Raw genomic sequence first — 18,757 nt, 5'->3', positions numbered from 1 at the left:
ATGAAGTCAGGGAGGAGGCAAGGCTGAAGGCTGAGGTGGTGAAGAGAAGGGTCGAGCGAAGGTACAACTCAAAGGTGATGCCAAGGCAGTTTAGAGAAGGCGATCTGGTGATGAGGAAGGCCCACCAGTACGAGATGGAGAATAAGCTGTCACCCAAGTGGACTGGACCGTTCAGAATAACCGAGGCGCTCGGGAACGGAGCCTACCGCTTAGAGACACTGGAAGGAGGGGCGATCCCTCGTACCTGGAACGCCACACACCTGAAGTTGTACTATAGCTAAGAGCTTTGTAAGTAAAGACAAACACAAATGTTATATTGCAATGTTTCTGTTAAAACAGTTTCAAGGGGGCACTCTTTTTTCCCTAAGGAGGGTTTTTAATGAGGCCACCCAATAAAAGAAGAGTTTTCGAAGTATAAGGTGTTTTCAGATTGCATATGTGTTATTCCCAAAAGTTTCGAAGAAAGACCTTGTCATTCGTACATGATTTAAGGCACGAAAAGATATGTCGCGTGTTTTCTAAAGTTTTAAAGTCCTCATCGTTTTTCGGCGATTAGAGGCACCAGCTAAGTTTTTAAAGTCCTCATCGTTTTTCGGCGATTAGAGGTATCAGTTAAGTTTTTAAAGTCCTCATCGTTTTTCGGCGATTAGAGGCACCAGTTAAGTTTTTAAGTCCTCATCGTTTATCGGCGATCGGAGGCACCAGATGAAAGACCTCCTCGCCGTCGAGCGAGTGCAGGCGAGAAAGGTCCTCAGTGCATCCAGGGGGGAGGAGATGTACGCCCTGGGCAAGTTGAGGCACCGGATAAAGTCCTTATCGCCGTTGTGCGAACTAAGGCCCATCAAAGACCTCCTCGCCGTCGAGCGAGTGCAGGCGTGAGAAAGAAAAGGTCCTCAGTGCATCCAGGGGGGAGGAGATGTACACCCTGGGCAAGTTGAGGCACCAGACAAAGTCCTTCTCGCCGTCGAGCGAGTTAAGGCCGTTTAAAGTCCTTCTCGCCGATGAGCGAGTTCAGGCGAGTAAAAGTCCTTCTCGCCGATGAGCGAGTTCAGGCGAGTTAAAAGACCTTCTCGCTTGTGTGCGAGTATAGGCAAGATAAAATCCTTCTCGTCTTGAACGAGTTCAGGTATGGCGAAGAGGGTGGAAGAAGCTTGAAAGGTGGCTAAGGTAGGTTCGAAGAGAACGCCTAGCCAGCCAGTCTCTAGCTCTGAAGTTCAGGGAGGTAAAGGGAGATCCCAAAGGGCATTTCTGCCTCAGATAAGGAAATGACTGCCAAAGCATGAGGCTGGAAAAAGCTGGTGTTACCAAGAGGTTTTGGCGATCGGGAAAAGTTCAAGCGACGGTGAGAAGGTTGAAAGACTTGTTTGATAAAGCAGGTCAAGTGGGACGTTGTTTGGACCGGTAATTGGGTCACAGTTCGTTGCTTGGACACTTTTCTTATGATCAGGTTAGTGCCTCAAGGGTACAAGTTGCTTAAAGCGATCATTGCTTAAGTTTGAATCGGCTCGAAGCAGTTACGCCAAAGGTCATGTTTGCAAAATCGCTAAGTTAAACGCAGCAGAGTTAAACATACAAAGAAGGTAAAAGCGCTCAAAAGAAGTCGGAAGAATATCCAAGTTTCGCTATTGAAATGAGTAACTGTTCAAAACACGTGTGCAAGAGTTTTTACAAGGTAAATACAGGTGAATTTATAAAGAAGCAGATGGGGTGGAATTGGTTGAGCCTTCGGCGGGAACGACCTTTCCATCTACTACTTCATTGTTTAATGACACCATGCTGAGGTCGAGATCAGGGAATAGGCATGCGAATTGCTCCCGAGCGGCTTCGAATCCAGCAGTCAGAATCTGGGCAGAATTTAGCTTAAGTTCTTCAAATTGTCCTTGAAGCTCTTCAACTTGTTTCTTGAGCTCCTCGTTCTGCTGTCCCAGCTCTTCGGCTTGTTTCTTGAGCTCCTTGTTCTGCTGCTCCTGCTCTCCAATCTGTTTTTGGAGTTGTTTGTTGGTCTCTTGAGCATGGAGAAGGTCGTCAGTAACCTTCTTGGATTCTGTTCGAGCTTGGGTCAACTCGGCAGCCATCTTCTCTTTTTCCTTGTTCGCCTCGGTGAGATCAGCCATGGCGTCATCCCTTGCTTTTTCTACTTGCCCAAGCAGCTTCTCGCGGTCGATTGACCTTTGCTCCAGTTTTTGTACCTTATCGGCATTAGCTTGAATGTGAGCCTCCAGGTCGCTCGCCTTGGTGCGCAGAGGCACGATTCTGCTTTCAAGTTCAACTTTTTCTTGGGCAAGTTCATGGACTTTGCGGCGAAGGTCAGCAGCTTCCTTGCGCGCAAGCCTAAGCTCGGTGCTGAGGGCATCCTCTACTCGGGAATGTTCCATTTCCGCGAGCGTCAGGCTGAATGCCACCTTCTCTACCTCAACCTTCATTGTGCTGTTTTCGGTCTTGAGGTGGTAGACATCGTCTTGAAGCCGCCTGGTGGAGCTCTCCACAGCCCTCGTTATGATCGATGGGATATCCTCTGCTATGGTTTTGAGTTTGGCGGTCAGAGGTTCCCACATCCTTGTAACCTCGAGGGAAAGGTTCGCGGCTTGGGGAGGCGCCAGGGGGGCTTGCTGAGGGTTCTCGTCGCCACCTTCCTTAGCAACATTTTCAGTGGTTGTTTCCTGGCGTGGCGACGCAATCGGGGACTCGGTGATTAGGATTGGAGAGGTGTGAGCGACCTCATCCCCGATTGGAGCGATTCCTGCAGCTGAAGTGTTGGAAGGAGGGCCCCTCCTGCTGATATATGTGGTGTGGAGGCGCTCGGGGGGTCCTCCAAGAAATTTGGCTCCGGGGCCTCAGTTGCAGGCGGCGCAGTGGCCAATGGAACTGCTTGGACTGGTGGTGAAGGGGCTGGTGGTGCTGGTGATGAGGGAGGAGGAGCGGGTGTTGACGGTGGTGTTGAAGCTGGAAGAGGGGGCGGGGCAGGTGGAGAAGATGGTGCCACCCTCTTCCTTTTCGTGACAAGGCCATCCTCTGTGACCTCGTCGTCCTCTTCCTCGTCCTCTTGGACAACTTGGGGGGCTTTCCGCTTTGGCCTCTTAAGGACCAGTTTCTTTCGTTGGGTGGGCGCCTTAGGCGGTGATCGCCCCTGGATGATGGCCTTCTCGACCGCCGAGTTGGGAACCGTCTGGGAGCCGGTCGCCAACCCGTGGTTGCGGGCGAGCGCCTTTAAATCGGCGAGCATGTTCTTACCCAACATGGTGTCTGCATGAAATGAAAGTGCATAAGTTAGCTCAAAGGAGAAAGGGGTAAGTGTACAAGACAATGAGACAGCAAAAGCAGGCATATGCAGAAAAGGTAGAACCAAAGTCTTGTGTGTGTCGCACAAGACGCCCAGAAACAATATCAGAAGCAATGTCAAGACAAAGATGTAGCGTCCTAACCTATTTAGAATTCCAACTGGTCCTCAAAGAACTCGAAGGAAATCAGGGTGGGGGTCAAGAATGTTATATGGGCATCTGCCACCCTCTTCCAGAAGAGACAAAGGTCTCTGTCCAAGGCTCCCATGCTATCAGGACTTCTGGGCCTCCTGAAGCAGCTCTTGGACTCCTTTTTCCCCTTGTCCACCCAGTACAAGGGGAAACCGTCGAGAAGGGAAGTGTCTTTGTCATTTGCGCGAACCTGATTGAACTTCCCCTTCCAATCCTTGTACGACTGCTGGAAGATGGTGAAAATGGACCTCCCAGCAATGGCGTTCAGGCTGACCCACAGGCGATCTCCTGGGTGCTTGGCCTCGAACAAGAATAAAAACACGTCCACTGACGCGGGCAACCCCAGGTGGGCGCACGTTATCTCGAAAGCTCGGACAAACGCCCAGCTGTTGGGGTGAAGCTGGGCGGCAGCGATATTGAGCTCGGTTAAGAGTTCCCTCTCAAATCGAGTGAGAGGGAACCTGAGTTTGACCTTCTTGAAGAAAGTGGTGTAGACGAAGCAGAAGGGCCCGTCGGCGCTCACTTTATCATCGGCGCACACTGGCAGAGTGGCGGGGCAAGGCAGCACCATCATTCTCTCATCGTGCTCCTTGTGGAACGATTGGTGGGCCTCGTCCCCATTGGTCAATCACAGAACCGCTCCTGCGGTGTTCACCGACGACGTTTCCTTTAAGAGGGTTGAGTTAGCCCATGGGTATAACGTCTTGAAGTCTGGCAGTGGGATGGGGGCTCCTCCAGCGTTTGGTGGAGTCGCCTGGGCCAAAGCGGTTTGAGAAGACGCAGGCCTCACAGCCTGCGAAGAGGGAGCACCACGAACTTGCGTAGAGTCGTGTGCTTGTGAAGGAGGGTTTCGCGCTGATGGAGGGGGATTCGGGGTGATCTTCGTGCGAGTCATGATAGCAACTGCAAACGAAGGAGGAAGAAAAAATAATCAGGAGGGTTACAAAGGCTGACTCGATCATGAAAGGAAGGTGAAAGACGAACGAATGTGAGTTCGTTGCGACGATCGACAAAGCCCTAAGTCACGCAGAAGGAGAAATGGAAAAACAGCCCACAGCGTATGCACCAGACAGTTACAGGATGATGCAAAACGGTGAAAATGCAAGAAAACCCAGCAGATGAAGGAAAGTAGTTACCTTTCGATGATCGGGAGAATGTTAAAGGGAGGTGGTGATCTAGAGCGTCGAGGAACGTCGAGAGCTTTCGCAGAAGGAAATAAGAGCGTATGCAAGTGTGAAGAAAGTGATGGAACAGTAGGAGCGTAAGGGGTTTAAGGGTTTTCGAAACGGTTTTGGGAAGCGCTAACGGCAGATGAAGATAGCCGTTGGTGAGAGCCACGTGTCGAACGATGCGCGAAGGGTTTGGTGGAGCGTCAGAGCAGCAGAAAGTACTATCGCTTGGAATTCTACGCCCATGCCACGTAGACCGGTGTTAACGAAGGCTTTTTCAGTCTTTTCGCTAGACAAGTCTTCGCTTAAGATTGGGGGGCTTGTGTACCGCCCTGGTGGTCGGGTGCGATGACGTGGCATCCTGCTACGGTATAGGCGTGGTGACAAGGCGCCAGGTTGACAGTTGGGAAGGAAGTCGGGAGGCACGTGTAGTCGCCGATAGTTAGGTTGGCGTGTTCCGATCTCCAGCTTACCAGAACAGGCGATCGCCAGGTTGGGGATGAAGTCGCCAGATGCAGACTTGGGCGACCAGGCAGTCGGAGATCGCCAGAACAAGCACATCGCCGAAGATGAAGGAGAAGCAGATTATGAAAGCGGCCGGCGAGACCACAGGGAAGGTGTATGAAGGCCCTACCTCGCCAGTTTCAGTAGAGATCGCACTCCTGAGTTAGCTATGCACTGGGCAGTACCATGCATAGGTAACTTAGCCAAAATGAGAGAAGAAGCAGCGCCAAGTCAGGAAGCCCCAGATGATGGCACGTGTACAGTTGGATACGAGCCACGTGTCCAAGTCTGTAACTGCCAGGAGAGAGAAAACCATCAGGTATATAAGAGTTCCTAACAGATTTTCTAAGGTACGCACGTTCAGTTCATACACTTTACGCTTGCGAGTGACAGAGCTGTTTGTGAGAGAGATTTGCACGGTTCCAGTTCTTAGTATTTGGTGATACCGTCACTGACTTGAGCGTCGGAGTGCGATCGGCCGCAGCGGCGCCGTATCGTTTCTTTGCAGGTTCTTGAGATTGATCCAGAGGAGGAACGGAGGTGAGAAGCGGCGCGCACGTCGATCCTTTGACGAGGCATTCTCCAGCGCTCCGGTCAACAGGCAGGATCAAATAATTTTTTTTGGTGATGATTTTTTTAGATGAGTCTTTAGATACCATAGTTATATTTGATAAATGATAGTTTTTATAATAGCATAGAATATGTAAACAGTAGTGTCATTCATCGGACAGCATAACAAGCTCTAAATGCTGCAAGTTTCCACCACATAAATGCGTTTTACGAAGATACTATTTTTTATAACTCTCGAAAAGATACAAAAATTAATAATGTTTCTAAACAAGTATATAAACAGAGTTGGAGGTGTCTTGTCATTGGGTATTTCTTACTACACCCCTACATTTTTCTTTCTACACCCCTACATTTTATGCAATACCTGAATTATTCTTGATAATTTTGGATGATTCTAGAATAGGAAAATGTATTTCCTGAATAAAAAATCTGAAAGGTAAAAAATCATTTCTAGAATATCCTTTTTGAAACACATTTTTTTAATTTTCAAAATAATAAATCTGGAATTCATAAAATATGTTCCAAAAAGTATGTTCTAGAAATATTTCATAAAAGAGTAATCCGGAAGTATTTTTAAGTGGAGTAAAATGGTTTTTTCCAAAAATATGGAGTGCAGAAAGTCATTTTGTTGGGATGCAGGGAGAAACAGTCCTTGTCCGGCGCAATATTTCTTGTGAACACTTTTGGGCAGTTTCTTCCTGCACCCCTACATTTTTCTTCCTGCACCCCACATCCACAATATTATGCAAAGATCAAATTGTCCCTATTGTTCTTTAAAAACCCTAAAATGCATTTGAACTGTATTTATTTTTTGCATTATGGATTATGAAATCCGAAAACATTTTGGATTAGCACTTCCGGTAATATTTCAGATCCACCAATCCGTAATTCAAAATATGCATCATTCAAAAAAACATTCTGGATCCACCAATCCGTAACAGAAATATGCATTCCGTATTCAAAAATCCATAATTTAAAAAAAAAAACGTTCCAGATCCATGAATCCGTAATAGAATTAGACTTCCGGATTCAACAATCCAAAAATCAATAATTTATGCAAAAATTGCTTCCAGAACACCCTCTCATCCGGAAAAAAAAATATTCAGTTCTAGATTGCTGAATCCGTAGTACACTCCCAGATTCCTATTTCCGGTAACCACGGTGTCCTTTTTCAAATAAAATATTAAGACCAATTTCGGGATTTAGAAAATTGTGGGGTGCAGGAAGAAAAATGTAGGGGTGCAGGAAGAAGAAGCTACACTTTTGAGGCATTCATAATTATATATTTTTAGAATAGTCTTATCTGTGTGTGGGATCGGTGTAATAAGGAGCTCACCTAGGCAATTGGGAGAGCCACCTTCATAAATATCAAATAATCACAGTAGGGAAATGAAAGCCGAAGAGAAACCAATGTCTGCCAATTCCTAAAGTAACCTAAAAAAAAGTTGAATCGGGATACAAATAGTATTCTAATATTTAATGTTGAAAGAACATTAGAGTTAGAGGATGGATGGGTAATAATATAATAATATAATACAAAAGAAGAAGGGGTGAGAGGTGAGTCTAAGAGGACTTATGCCTTCGATGGTTTGATCCCTTCATAAGGCAATGCCGCAGGCGTCTGCTTAGAGCTTCCAGCTTCTCAAACCTCTCGCTCTTCGGCTTCTTCACACCGCTTTCATCTTTCTTTTTCTTATTCTTCTTGTGCTTTTTGTCATCTTTTGGGTACAACGATTTTTCTTTGGTGCCACGCATAGGTGTCGCAAACACCTTCACAGTATTCTGACATTATTTATTTACAAATGAAGCATGTCAGTGGCAAGGAATAGATTATTACATTACATATACATGGAATATACATGCATATGAAGCACACAGACTGCGAAACAAGTAGTTCTGATTGAAGTAATCCATAGTACTCTCAATCACTTCCAATATCATTTCCTATGTATGTTATACCTGAGAGAGGGTATCATCAGCCCTTAAATCTGCACAAGATTCTTCATCACTGCCGCCTAAAGAAGAACATCTGCCCCAACTTTCTCTATTTGAGCTCGTATATGAACAGCAATCTTCACCCTCGCCAGTTAGGTTATCCTATCAAATTCAACCATGCCACACTTCAAAAAAAGAATGCTAAAATTATAAAATGTGGTAATAGTCTCAATATCACTTCAAGGGCCCATTAAACCAAGACTTAAGATCAATTATAATTGTTCTGAAAACCCTGTCTTTTCTCAATCAACTTGCACTTATGGAAACTTTTTGATTCACAACACTTTAATTTTGCATTTTTTTAATCATTTTGTCCGTGAATGGATTTGTTGGCACTAAAAATCTCCAAAGAGTGCTATTAGGTTTAGGACATCAAATATGAATATAATTAGTATTGGTTTCTGGGTCATAATAACTCAGGTATTATGACGTCACTGCATTGCATACTTCATCTTTGAAGTATAAGGAAATCAAATTCCTTTCAATTAATAAAAAACAATTAAATAAATTTATAATAAATAAAGAAAAATTGCCCCGAAGAAGGGGTTCTAGATAATATTTTTCAATTCAACGAAAACTAACGACTCTAAGGGTTAATTAAGCCAATGAATAGTAACTCATTGAATACTATTTGAACATTGTCAATACAACTGAGTATATGGTTGACCTAAAATTTTATTCAAAATTGTATTTTTTACAACTTTTAAAAAATTATAGTAGTACCTATATTGTAGACATTTTTTAAAATATAACATACCAAAATAACCACATAATGTCTAGACCTAAAAATGAGATACTTGTTCCAATAGAGAAACCTAGAGATAAAAAAATATCCCTGAAAGATTTTGTTAACTGCTGAGACAGTGTTTGATAAGATCACCTGCACATCCGTGGGTTCATCATGGCCAGTTTCACCATTGCCATCAGTATCTTCTCTAAAAAAGGATTCCTGCATTATAAATTTAAAAGTGATGAATGAATTAAACATCAAAAAGTTCTTTAAAGAAAAAGACATGAATAGGCCCTACTACATCAGTCACTGGTGCGACTTCCGAAAGAAGTTCTGTAACTGATTTTGTGGTGGAAATTGCTGGAAGCAGAGAAGATGAACTTGCAGCATCGGTTGATGCAGACCTCAGACTAGAGAGAATCTCATACAATAGGCTCTAGAATGAAAACAAGAGCAAATTAGTTCCTGTTCTGAAAAAAAAAATGCTCAAATAATACAAGCTCAATCATATGATATGACCATATCAATACATAACCCATAATAATTACTTATGTTAATATTTCCAAAAGGTGAAAGGATAGATAAATGTCAGAGAAAGAGAATTTTAGCCAGTTTCCAAAATTAAAAGATCCTAAACACTGAGTCCTTCATTAATAGTTCTAAAATAATCTTCATCTTGATACCACATTGTCCCATGACAAATAATTCTAAAATTATTTTTGTCCCGTGACAAAAATAAGACGGTCAATATCAGTAACAGTGTCTCAAACTTTTGTATCTACTGCGGTAAAAAAAAAAAACTTCTTTATCTACTCAGGATGTGCACCAACCTAATGACAAAAAATTCAAGACTGAACAAATCCAACTAGACGACCATTGATTAGATCTAATCGAAATATCCAACAAGGTCAAACCAAACAAATCTGTGCCCACCAACACTAGTTAGGATAGTTGGCTCGTCACTTTGAATCAAATTTGAAGATGTGAACCCAAATAAATCCATATTCATTGATTGGGTTTGGTTTGGTTCAAGTTAATTGGCGACCAATATTTTTTTTTGGTAGACCACATTCCATTGAAAATAAAAATAAAAACACCAATCAATTTGTTTCCTTTTAACCAAGACAGGCATATGTGGTGAAGAAGCACCACTGTAGCAACTAATGGATTAGTTAATCAAGCAGCTCTTCACATTGCTTCTAATCATGTGTTCCATGGGAGAACAAAACAGATCAAATATCATTTCATTTGAGAAAAGTTGTTATCCAAGAGAATTGGTACTTAGTTTGTTGGATCCAATGATCAACTTGCAAGTGTGTTGACAAAATCATTGAAAGGACCTCAGATTGAATTTACGTATATTCCCTTTATCTTTATAAAGTAGACCTTGTCCTAAAACCTTTTTGAGATATCAAGGAGTGTGCATAAACTGACTCACAATACTAACTGCAGAAGAAAAATCTGGTCTAGTAGTAGTAAGATAAATAAGTTTTCCAACCAGTCTTCCATATCTTTCTAGATCAGAGAAAGATTCAGCCTATTCTGCCGTTAATTTCTGATTTGGATCCGTAGGACTATCCACTAGTTTACACTCAACCATACCAGTCTCTTTTAGGATATCTAGATCATATTTCCTTTGAGAAATAAGAACACCGCCCTTTGATTGGGCTACTTCTATTTGCAAGAAAGAATTTGAGACTTCTAAGATCCTTGGTCTGAAAATCATTGCATAAGTGTTCCTTTAGCTGAGGGATTCTAGCATCTCCTATAATGACTATATCATCAACATACACTATTAAATATACACATTTTCCTAGAGAGGTATGACGCAGAAAACTGAAGATCTACCTCACTTGCGTTCTAGCCCAAAGGTTTGAATAATGTGAATAAACTTTCCAAACCAAACACATAGAGATTGCTTTAGAGCATACAGAGGGCAACACAATTTACAAACCAGACCAGACTCCCCCTAAGGAACAAACCCAGGAGGTTGCTCTGTGTAGACCTCTTCCTTTAGATCATGTGAAGAAAAACATTTTTAATATCCAATTGATGAGGCCAAAGATGAATGGCTACTGTTCCTGCCAGAAACTTGAGCACCTTCGTGCGTATCTTCCAACGGTGGAACGCGGACCTTCGAGATTACTCCTCCTGTGAAGATTTCCTGCAACACAGAGACAAATGGCGTGCTCGCGGCCGTTTGCACTCCTACGCTCAAGTAAGTAAACGAGGCAGAAAACATCGTGCACCTCCGTATCGGAACAGGACAAACGCCGTGTTCTTGGAAGTGCGTAACTGAATTCTCTCCTATTCTCTCTCAAGTTCACAACTGCGTACCGTTTGCCAAATGACAGAGTATCTGGAAAATGTACCTTATGTTGTTTCTCTTTGTGCCTTATATACCTTTGTTGGTGTTTCTGCCACGTGGCTTCCCTGACTTAAGTTCATTAGCGAGTGTACCTCACGACACTGTATTCCAGACTTAGGAGTATCCCAGTGCGTGTGGTAGCCCTGTTGGAGTGCTGGCACGCCCAGGGGTGACTGCATGGGAGCCAACTGATGCACCCGCCTGGGAGTCCCCTGAACCACCCACGTACCCTGCATGTAGATGCTCCTCTGGGGCGTGGCCTCCTACAGGTCGTATCTGCTCCAGAGGTCATCAGCGGTGGTGCGTTTTGCCGCATTCCTATACTTCATGTGTGGGTAGACCGTGGATTGGGGCCCCTTTTTACAGATACTAAAGGTGTGGCTTCCAATCCACCTTTCTCAGCTATGTTTCCTTTCTGACAAACAGAGGCCCAAGGCCTACAGGCCTCTACCGTGCCGCCTCCTTCTATGTCGCCCCCTCCACGGTCATCTCTACCTGTGGGTATCGGGGGTGGCATCATCTGAGCCAAAGCACGCTCTTAAGACAATCGGGTTACGCCTTCAAAGTGGGCGACGCCTAAACCTGGCGACGCCCAAAGCTGGCGACACCCATACCTGGCGACGCCCAAACCTGGCAACACCCAAGGCGGTCAACATATTGACTTTTCCTCTTGGAGCCCCTGGTGGGTCCTACCACATGTTGACTTTGGTCAACGCCCGAATACGGGTCGGTACAGCTACCATTGCAAGGAAATGATGGACAATAGTCATTTTGACCACTAGAGACACAGGATCACTGTGATCGACCCACCCTAATTGAGAAAATAAAGAAAAAGTGAAAGTATATCTTGAGAGCTTGAAAAGTCTCCCTTAGGTAGTAATATATATATAATGAAAGTAGATTTGTGATACAATGATGATAAATGAAAGTAAAAACCAAGTAATCTTAGGTATAGATGGGTACTACCCAAAACAATTTTTGAATAAAGCTTACTTAATTTACTCTAAAACAATTATAAGAGTCAGAAATAGAGAGAATACCATTTAAAACATCATTGTTCTACTTTTTTTAATTTTTTAAATATATGTTTAAGTTTAACACATTTCCAGTTGTTGATGGTGTCTCCCACTGATCCCATTGAAGAACTCACAAAAGAAAGCAGAAAAGCCCAAAAAATGAAAAAAAGAAAAAAACATGTTTGAACCTTTCAAATTGTGACGAAGTTCATGTCACTGCTAGGTATTGTTGAAGTGACCATAAGGAGCGATTGTCTAAGGCTGCTATGGGTTGGGTCATCAAGTGAGATAAGTGACTGTCTGCCATTTGGGGCTTGGGAAGCAAAGTCTCCGATTCACAAATGAGGAATGACACAGAATGGTCATTGTTGAGCTCAGTTTCACTCATGTAGTCACACTATTTAGTTAGTATAAAAACTAAAATATAAATATTAATAACAGAAAAAGTGTCGTTTTGGGTCATCATGTATACAAAATGTGAATCTGACACTTTAACTAATTAACATCAAATTTGATTAGTTTTTTTTCTGGTAGGATCCAATCTAACACAAAAATCCTAAACAATTTAACTGGTTTGGTTTGGATTCTTGGGTGCATCAGGTTGGTCCGAATCAATCAATGCTAACTATGACCCACCACCACATATCTTAAACACGTTTTAGAGGTTTCGGGCAAGCTATAGACTAGCAATTTGAGTAAGGTGGCACTGAGGTTGAGAAAATGTACTACCTAATCTGTTAGGGTTGTAATTTGCATCCTTTTAATGTATCATTTCATTAGTTCACAAGCTGCACTCTAGGCACATTGTACAAATTCGGCTATATTTCAATAGCCAATTTTAGTAAGTAGGTTGGTATTTTGATAACATTCTACAATTGAAGTGAAGAAAACACAAAATGACCAGTAGGCAACCGTGGTAGTAGGGAATGATCCGAATTTAACTGAGCATGAAATTCAAAATGCTAATTACCTCCTCCACACCAGAACCAAGTTTCAAATCCCCCAAATCATAATATTTCTCAAGCTTATGAGCTCTAGGAACATTAGGAGGGCAAAGGACGTTGTAGAAGAAAATGGAAACTGAATCATAAAAAAATTGTGGCCGAGAGGAGTTGTGATCACCATCAAATTTTATGACATTTTTATCACCCTACAGAATCAGAAACAAGGTTAGATGTTTTGGCTGCAAATTAAGAAAAGGTGCAAATTGCTTTCAGAAAAGTTTGTCCTCAAAGATTTGGAATAAAGCAATACCGCATAGGATTCAGAGATGAGATCAGAATGGTGGGGCTGAATGAATTTGTCATCACTTGCATGGCCAAATAAAACAGGAATGAATGTCTTTGGTGCAACCTGTGGGTTTAAAACACATTAATTCAGACATGGAAAGGAAATAGCTCAACTTAAAAAATTGTTTAGCCAGAAAATAAAAGCTACAACACCCAGATTCCATGGTAAAAATAAGCATGTCATGATATGAACATTCTAACATGACTAGTGTTCGAAATGTAGGATAATGGGAGACCACACACACACAAACACATATAAGCCTTGCAAGAAGAGTCATTAAATATTTTTATATTAAATTTTAAGCTATCTTTTTTTCTAAAAGTTAGATAAAATATTGAAAACTTTTATCATAGTACTAGTGACCTTGCAAGTGTCCATGCATACCAAAGTGTTTACTCAAATGTTTAACTGAGTTGATAAAAAATAGATTTTTCATTGGACAGATAGTGAAGACTAGACTGTCTGGCACATGTCATAAGGATATCAGGGAGGTGTCAATGTGGGAGTTGGTAAAACATCGAACACCTCAAACAAGAGGAGTGTCAATGCACCATTCTCATGGTTAATGAAGTTTACATAATTACATTAATAATTTTAATAATTAAAAAATGTGGAACAGCTTGAAATATGCCTTGCCATTCTTCTGAAAAGGAAAACAACAGAACTGCACAATTAATACATACCAACAAACAATTCAGGTTCATGATATCAAACTTTGCCTTCTTCTCAATAACCCGTCGCATGTACTGCACAGCCATTTTAACCTAATTGAGGCAAATCCAGCAGAATATCAGACTAAATAAACATAGTTCACAACTATAGTATTACCATATTGCTTGAATGTTTTCATGAAGAAAGTAAACCATGCAAACTAACCAATATCCCCTTACAACAATAATGGTTAAAAAAAGTTGCATGTATAGCAATCATTCCAGTCATGCATGTAGTGATATGAATCTTTAGGGTTTAGGGTTTTAAAAATTATTTGTGGTGTATGTAGTAAAATGGGACAGTGTGTTGTTAGTGGTGGAAAGATATCTTGACTAAGATAGACTCTAAATGTCTCTAATATCATATTAAGAAACTAAAATTTAACCCCAAACTAAACCCTACAAAACCAGCTTGGTAAGGTGATGTTTGCATCCATCTATATTATAATTTGACCATATCTCTAGTCAATGTAGGATCTCCAACAATATTCAGGTTAATACAAAGAAAATTTTTAATCTAAGACGCCTGCACCAAAAGTCACCTTGCATGTTGCTTAAGTAGGTCAATCAAATCAATTTGTAAATTAGAAGAGCCAGTTCAAAATTCTATCAAATTCTTCAGCCAGCTAAACACAAATTGAGGTATATAGAACCAGTAAATGAGTGGAAAAGGATGTAAAAGAAAAGCTGTATGACAATTTTTTTAGTACAAATGAAAAGCATATTTAGATTTTAAATGCAGTTATAATAATGCAGCATCTTTAAAAACTTTTTCAATCTGAACAACTTTGACAAACAACACACCGCCCCATTTTACTACATAATTTACAAATAGTTTTAAAGACCTCTAACAGATATCATGCCCAAAAGATTCATATCACTGCATGCATGACTGTTTGGACGTGATGAGGACATCCAAGCCCAGTTAAAAAATATCAACTTAACCACTGGGACAAATGATCCTTTCTTGAAATATAGGGAATTCAGAATGAGGATGAATGTTTTGGCAATTTAAGAGAGAATATATCTCTGATAGGGTTCTTCCCTGCATCTTGCAACGTTATCAAGAATTCACCAATTCTTGTGGCAATCATCCTTAGGCTTATCAAACCTTTTTGTGGCGACTCCCTCTATCCAGGTTTTCATTATTATTGTTTTTAATTGATTTCACTTCGAAACCCTAAATTCCTAATTCTACAGTTAGTTCTATCTTGGAATCATATTAGGACGGGACCAGATAGAGTCCCTTTTTTTCTCTTTTGATTGAGCATTTACTACAAAGGGAGTTGGCATCCAGAGAGAGAGAGATTACAGTGAATTTAGGAAGCCGAATTTTATAGACATCAACAAGCTCCATCATAAGATTATATAAATTTGAAAAGGCACTATCCAACACCATTCCAGCAATAGAAGGATCTTCAGCTCCATAAAGAAGACTACATCACACCAAAGCAAAAGTGAATAGTCAATGTCAATGACACAAGAAATATGTGCATAACGGTAGCTCATAATGACATTAATACAGAGTAAGGTTGGGAATGTGATATACCACAAAACCCACTAACTTGACCATCAAAATTATGAAAAATATGCATTCCAAAAAGGGGGGGTGGGCTCAACTATTTTCCTCTTTTCTGTACCAATTTCTCAAAGAGTGGCGGGTCTTGCTAACAAATGTGTTACAAACACTGGCTAAGAATTAATAGATAAAAACTTCTATTGGAAATCACAATGAAGGTACACATAAAATTTCCACTTTTGATTTCCTCACCATTGTCCTAAAGACATTTGTTACCATTCTCCTTGAATAATTAAAAAAAAAATGACTTCCCATAGGAAGGCCTCAACAGTTTTGTTCACACACACGGATATGCACGGGAGAAGTATAACTTAGGTCATCAAATAATACTACAACCAACATTAAAATCATCCACCTAGGACCTTTTTTTGTACAGGTACACATAGCAACTATAAAGTATAAAAGGAGCAGAAATACTTGTAAAAATGTAATACCTAGTGACTGCACCCATTGATCGTCCCCAAAGACCTATATGAGATATTTGTTTGTTGCTCCTCAAATATGACACCACCATCTTGAGATCATCTTTCTACCACCCAAAGGAATGGACACATATTAGTAGTTTCATAAAATATGGGATAGACCAAAACTTAAGTTAATCCAGAAATTAATAAAGGAATAAGCATATAGAGATAACTTACTTCATGCCAACCAAGACTGACATAGTCTCCATCAGATAAGCCTGAACCCGAGAAGTCAAGGGTAAAAACAGTAATATTTGAAGGAAGAAGAATTACAGCAGCTTCATTGGCATCTGCCCTACATCCACTGCATAATTGTACATATGCACACATATCACAAGGGAGAATAATAGAATAGCTAAAAATTTATATTTATGATCATGCATATACAAAGCACCAAGACAAGAGCAATTTAAATAACAGATACCTGTTTCCATGACAATATATAACACAAGGAAGAGAAGTATCTTCAGGGAAAGGAGATGGGAGATAATGGCTACACTTCAAGGTATAGCCTCTAGCATTCTTGAGCTGCACAATTGGAAAACAGATAATTTAACAGTATGCAAAACAATTGGAATCATGATTTAACCAAATATAGACGATAATAATTACAAAAAACCATCAAATAAATAATGTCCATACTTGCCTCCAAATCCTGCCTTTGGTATGTTCGACTTGCAAGGGTGAATTCCTTTTCCCACAGGTACTGATCAGGATTATACTCCGCCCTGTAAATATGACAAAGTAGATACAGTTGTAACTAAATTTGCTGGAAAAGATAATAACAAGTTGAGCAATTATGGATGCACGGGCACTTTCATAGTTATTTACTGGAGTAAAGAAAAAGCTGATAAGATTTATAGTGAAGCCTGTCTAACATAGTTTTTTTGAAGATGAATGAGTGTGTGCTTGGTTTACAGGTTTCAAAACTTTCCAAGCATCTCAACGGAAAAGTATGTCTCTATCTGGATTGGACTGAACAGATATTTGAACGCTTAGAACTTTAACCTATAAACAAACATGCCGTAAATGAAATTTCAAAATCAAATAAAAAAAACTACTTGTTTAAACACAACTTATCAAGGAAAGAACCAGCATATTAAAAAGGTAAAGATGATTTTGGTGCATATCAAGTACTTTCCCCCTTAATTCTCAACAACTAAGATGACATGTCCTTGAAAATTTAATACGATTCTATATTAGTAAAAACAGGTATGGAAATTAAAGGCAGGAGATAAACATGAGAACAAAAACAAAAAAGTACAGGACACACGTAATTACAAGGGTGGGGAACAAAATAGGAACCCTCTAGTGAAGAGAAAGAGCCCTAATGAATATGACACAATTAACATTCTCTTTCCTGTAGACATCATAACGGTACCTGCTTACATGAATAGTGTCATGCCACCAACCAGAGAAGGAAAAATTAATACCTGGGAGGCCGAATAACGAAATTGATGAATTGCTCAATCATCTTGTTCCTACATGTAGCTCACTGCAACTCCACCAACTCCACCTCATGACCTTACAAGTTCACCTCACTAAGAAGCTCACAGGCATATGGCCACACCATCTTCGCAACTAAAAGATCTCAAATCTCACAAATATTTTTACTCATCAATGTCAATGCCAGACTCACAAGCTAAGCTGTCAGTGCTCACTTAGACTGGTATTTGCATTTCAATAACAAAAAAATAAGCAAGAAACCCAGTGTCAGCAGTGGTAAAAAAATTCAAAAATTTAGAAAGAAGCAAGTCCCAAGGAATTATATGAACTCAAGAGAGAGGGTGAAAGAGAGAAAAGAATCTTCAGGCTCAAAAGGCTCTTCCAGATCCAAATGCCCTGAAAAGTAATGCATATCCTAAAACCAGAAAAAGGTTCGGTAACCATAAATTTTCACTCACAACCCTCCCCCGGAAAAAGAAAAGAAAAAGAAAAGTAAAGAAAAAAGCTTAGTTTAAACCCTTGTAGTTGTACCATGATTGCAGGGAAAAAACTTTATTTATCCAATGTCATAAAAAAAATCAAACTTGGATGACTGGGTACACCTCAATTCAACAGAAGGGTCCCAAATGTAAAACAAGAAAAAGTTTTTAAAATGACAAAAGTTCGTAAAGGAGAAATGTGGGTAAGATAACAGGCACGAATTCCAAGTCAGATGAGATCCCACATCCAAATTACCACGTTGAAGCCTATGGATGCAGTTCCCCTCTTACTTTCTCCACAAAAGAAACGGAGAAGCTGCAAAGAATGGGAGAAAAGCAAACAACTTTACCGGAATTAGGACTTACCACCCAAAAGCAAATGTTTGTCTGAAGAAGAAAAAGAAGAAGATGAAATAATGAAGAGGGTGGATTGAAAAAGAAGATGGTTCTTGCTTGCTGGTTGGTTTTGTGGTTTGTGAGAAGGAGAATTGAATTTGAATGGAAGAAGATGGGAAGTGAAGAAAGATGAGAGATGACTGTAAGAAAGAAGAGAAGAGCAGGAATAGCCAGCTGTCTTTCTTTCTGTTCAGTACTGTTTATTGTTCATCAAAACGTAACATTGTCCTTTTTTTCTTTTTCCTTTTATTTCTTACCCCTTCATGATCTTATAAAGCTCTAAGTGGCTAAGAAATTATAAATATTTTTATATGAAGTAATGTTAATATATTTTATTCAATGGTTTAGTTTTTTCTTTTACATATTTAATGTTTTACTGACGTCAACTAATTATCTCAACATATTTAGGGTTTTAATCTTAAATAACTAAAAGAAATGTTATTTTTCAAAAACAAATAAAAATACCATTATGAGACTTTAAAAATTTAACGTATACAAAATATAAAAATTAAAAATAACATTCATCCATAAAATTAAATGTTATATAAATTATAATATTCAATATAATATA

General features: G+C 40.4%; 1 protein-coding gene across 8 annotated transcripts; it reads right to left on the bottom strand.

Moving 5' to 3' along the window:
- Positions 1-7,116: 7,116 nt before the first annotated feature.
- LOC137806820 (alpha/beta-Hydrolases superfamily protein) lies at positions 7,117-18,430 on the bottom strand. 8 transcript variants are annotated; one of them, XM_068607118.2, is made up of 14 exons: positions 18,157-18,430; positions 17,299-17,531; positions 16,512-16,593; positions 16,290-16,393; positions 16,043-16,169; positions 15,836-15,930; positions 15,135-15,258; positions 13,796-13,876; positions 13,077-13,175; positions 12,793-12,972; positions 8,737-8,874; positions 8,589-8,657; positions 7,673-7,810; positions 7,117-7,495 (listed from the first exon to the last, which is right to left on the bottom strand). In XM_068607118.2, exons 2-14 carry the CDS (start codon positions 17,337-17,339, stop codon positions 7,277-7,279), a joined length of 1,497 nt encoding a protein of 498 aa, XP_068463219.2. In that variant the 5' UTR covers positions 17,340-17,531; positions 18,157-18,430; the 3' UTR covers positions 7,117-7,276. The 8 variants fall into 8 exon arrangements, with proteins under 8 accessions (XP_068463219.2, XP_068463220.2, XP_090156429.1 ...); XM_068607119.2 differs by having other exon boundaries at positions 8,740-8,874; XM_090300303.1 differs by having other exon boundaries at positions 16,508-16,593; positions 18,157-18,405.
- Between the last annotated feature and the right edge of the window lie 327 nt (positions 18,431-18,757).

The sequence above is a fragment of the Phaseolus vulgaris genome, chromosome 3 (assembly GCF_051622355.1).
Source record: "Phaseolus vulgaris cultivar YP4 chromosome 3, ASM5162235v1, whole genome shotgun sequence".
Taxonomy (NCBI): domain Eukaryota; kingdom Viridiplantae; phylum Streptophyta; class Magnoliopsida; order Fabales; family Fabaceae; genus Phaseolus; species Phaseolus vulgaris.
The sequence above is the reverse complement of the archived record's forward strand: the minus strand, read 5'-3'. Positions and strand labels throughout refer to the sequence as shown.

Coding starts and splice junctions, on each gene's coding strand:
- LOC137806820 (XM_068607118.2), bottom strand. CDS start 17,339: ATGATTGAGCAATTCATCAATTTCGTTATTCGGCCTCCCAG. Junction 16,594..17,298: donor TTCGTTATTCGGCCTCCCAG/GTATTAATTTTT, acceptor TCATATTTACAG/GGCGGAGTATAATCCTGATC. Junction 7,811..8,588: donor ATGAACCCACGGATGTGCAG/GTGATCTTATCA, acceptor TGAATTTGATAG/GATAACCTAACTGGCGAGGG.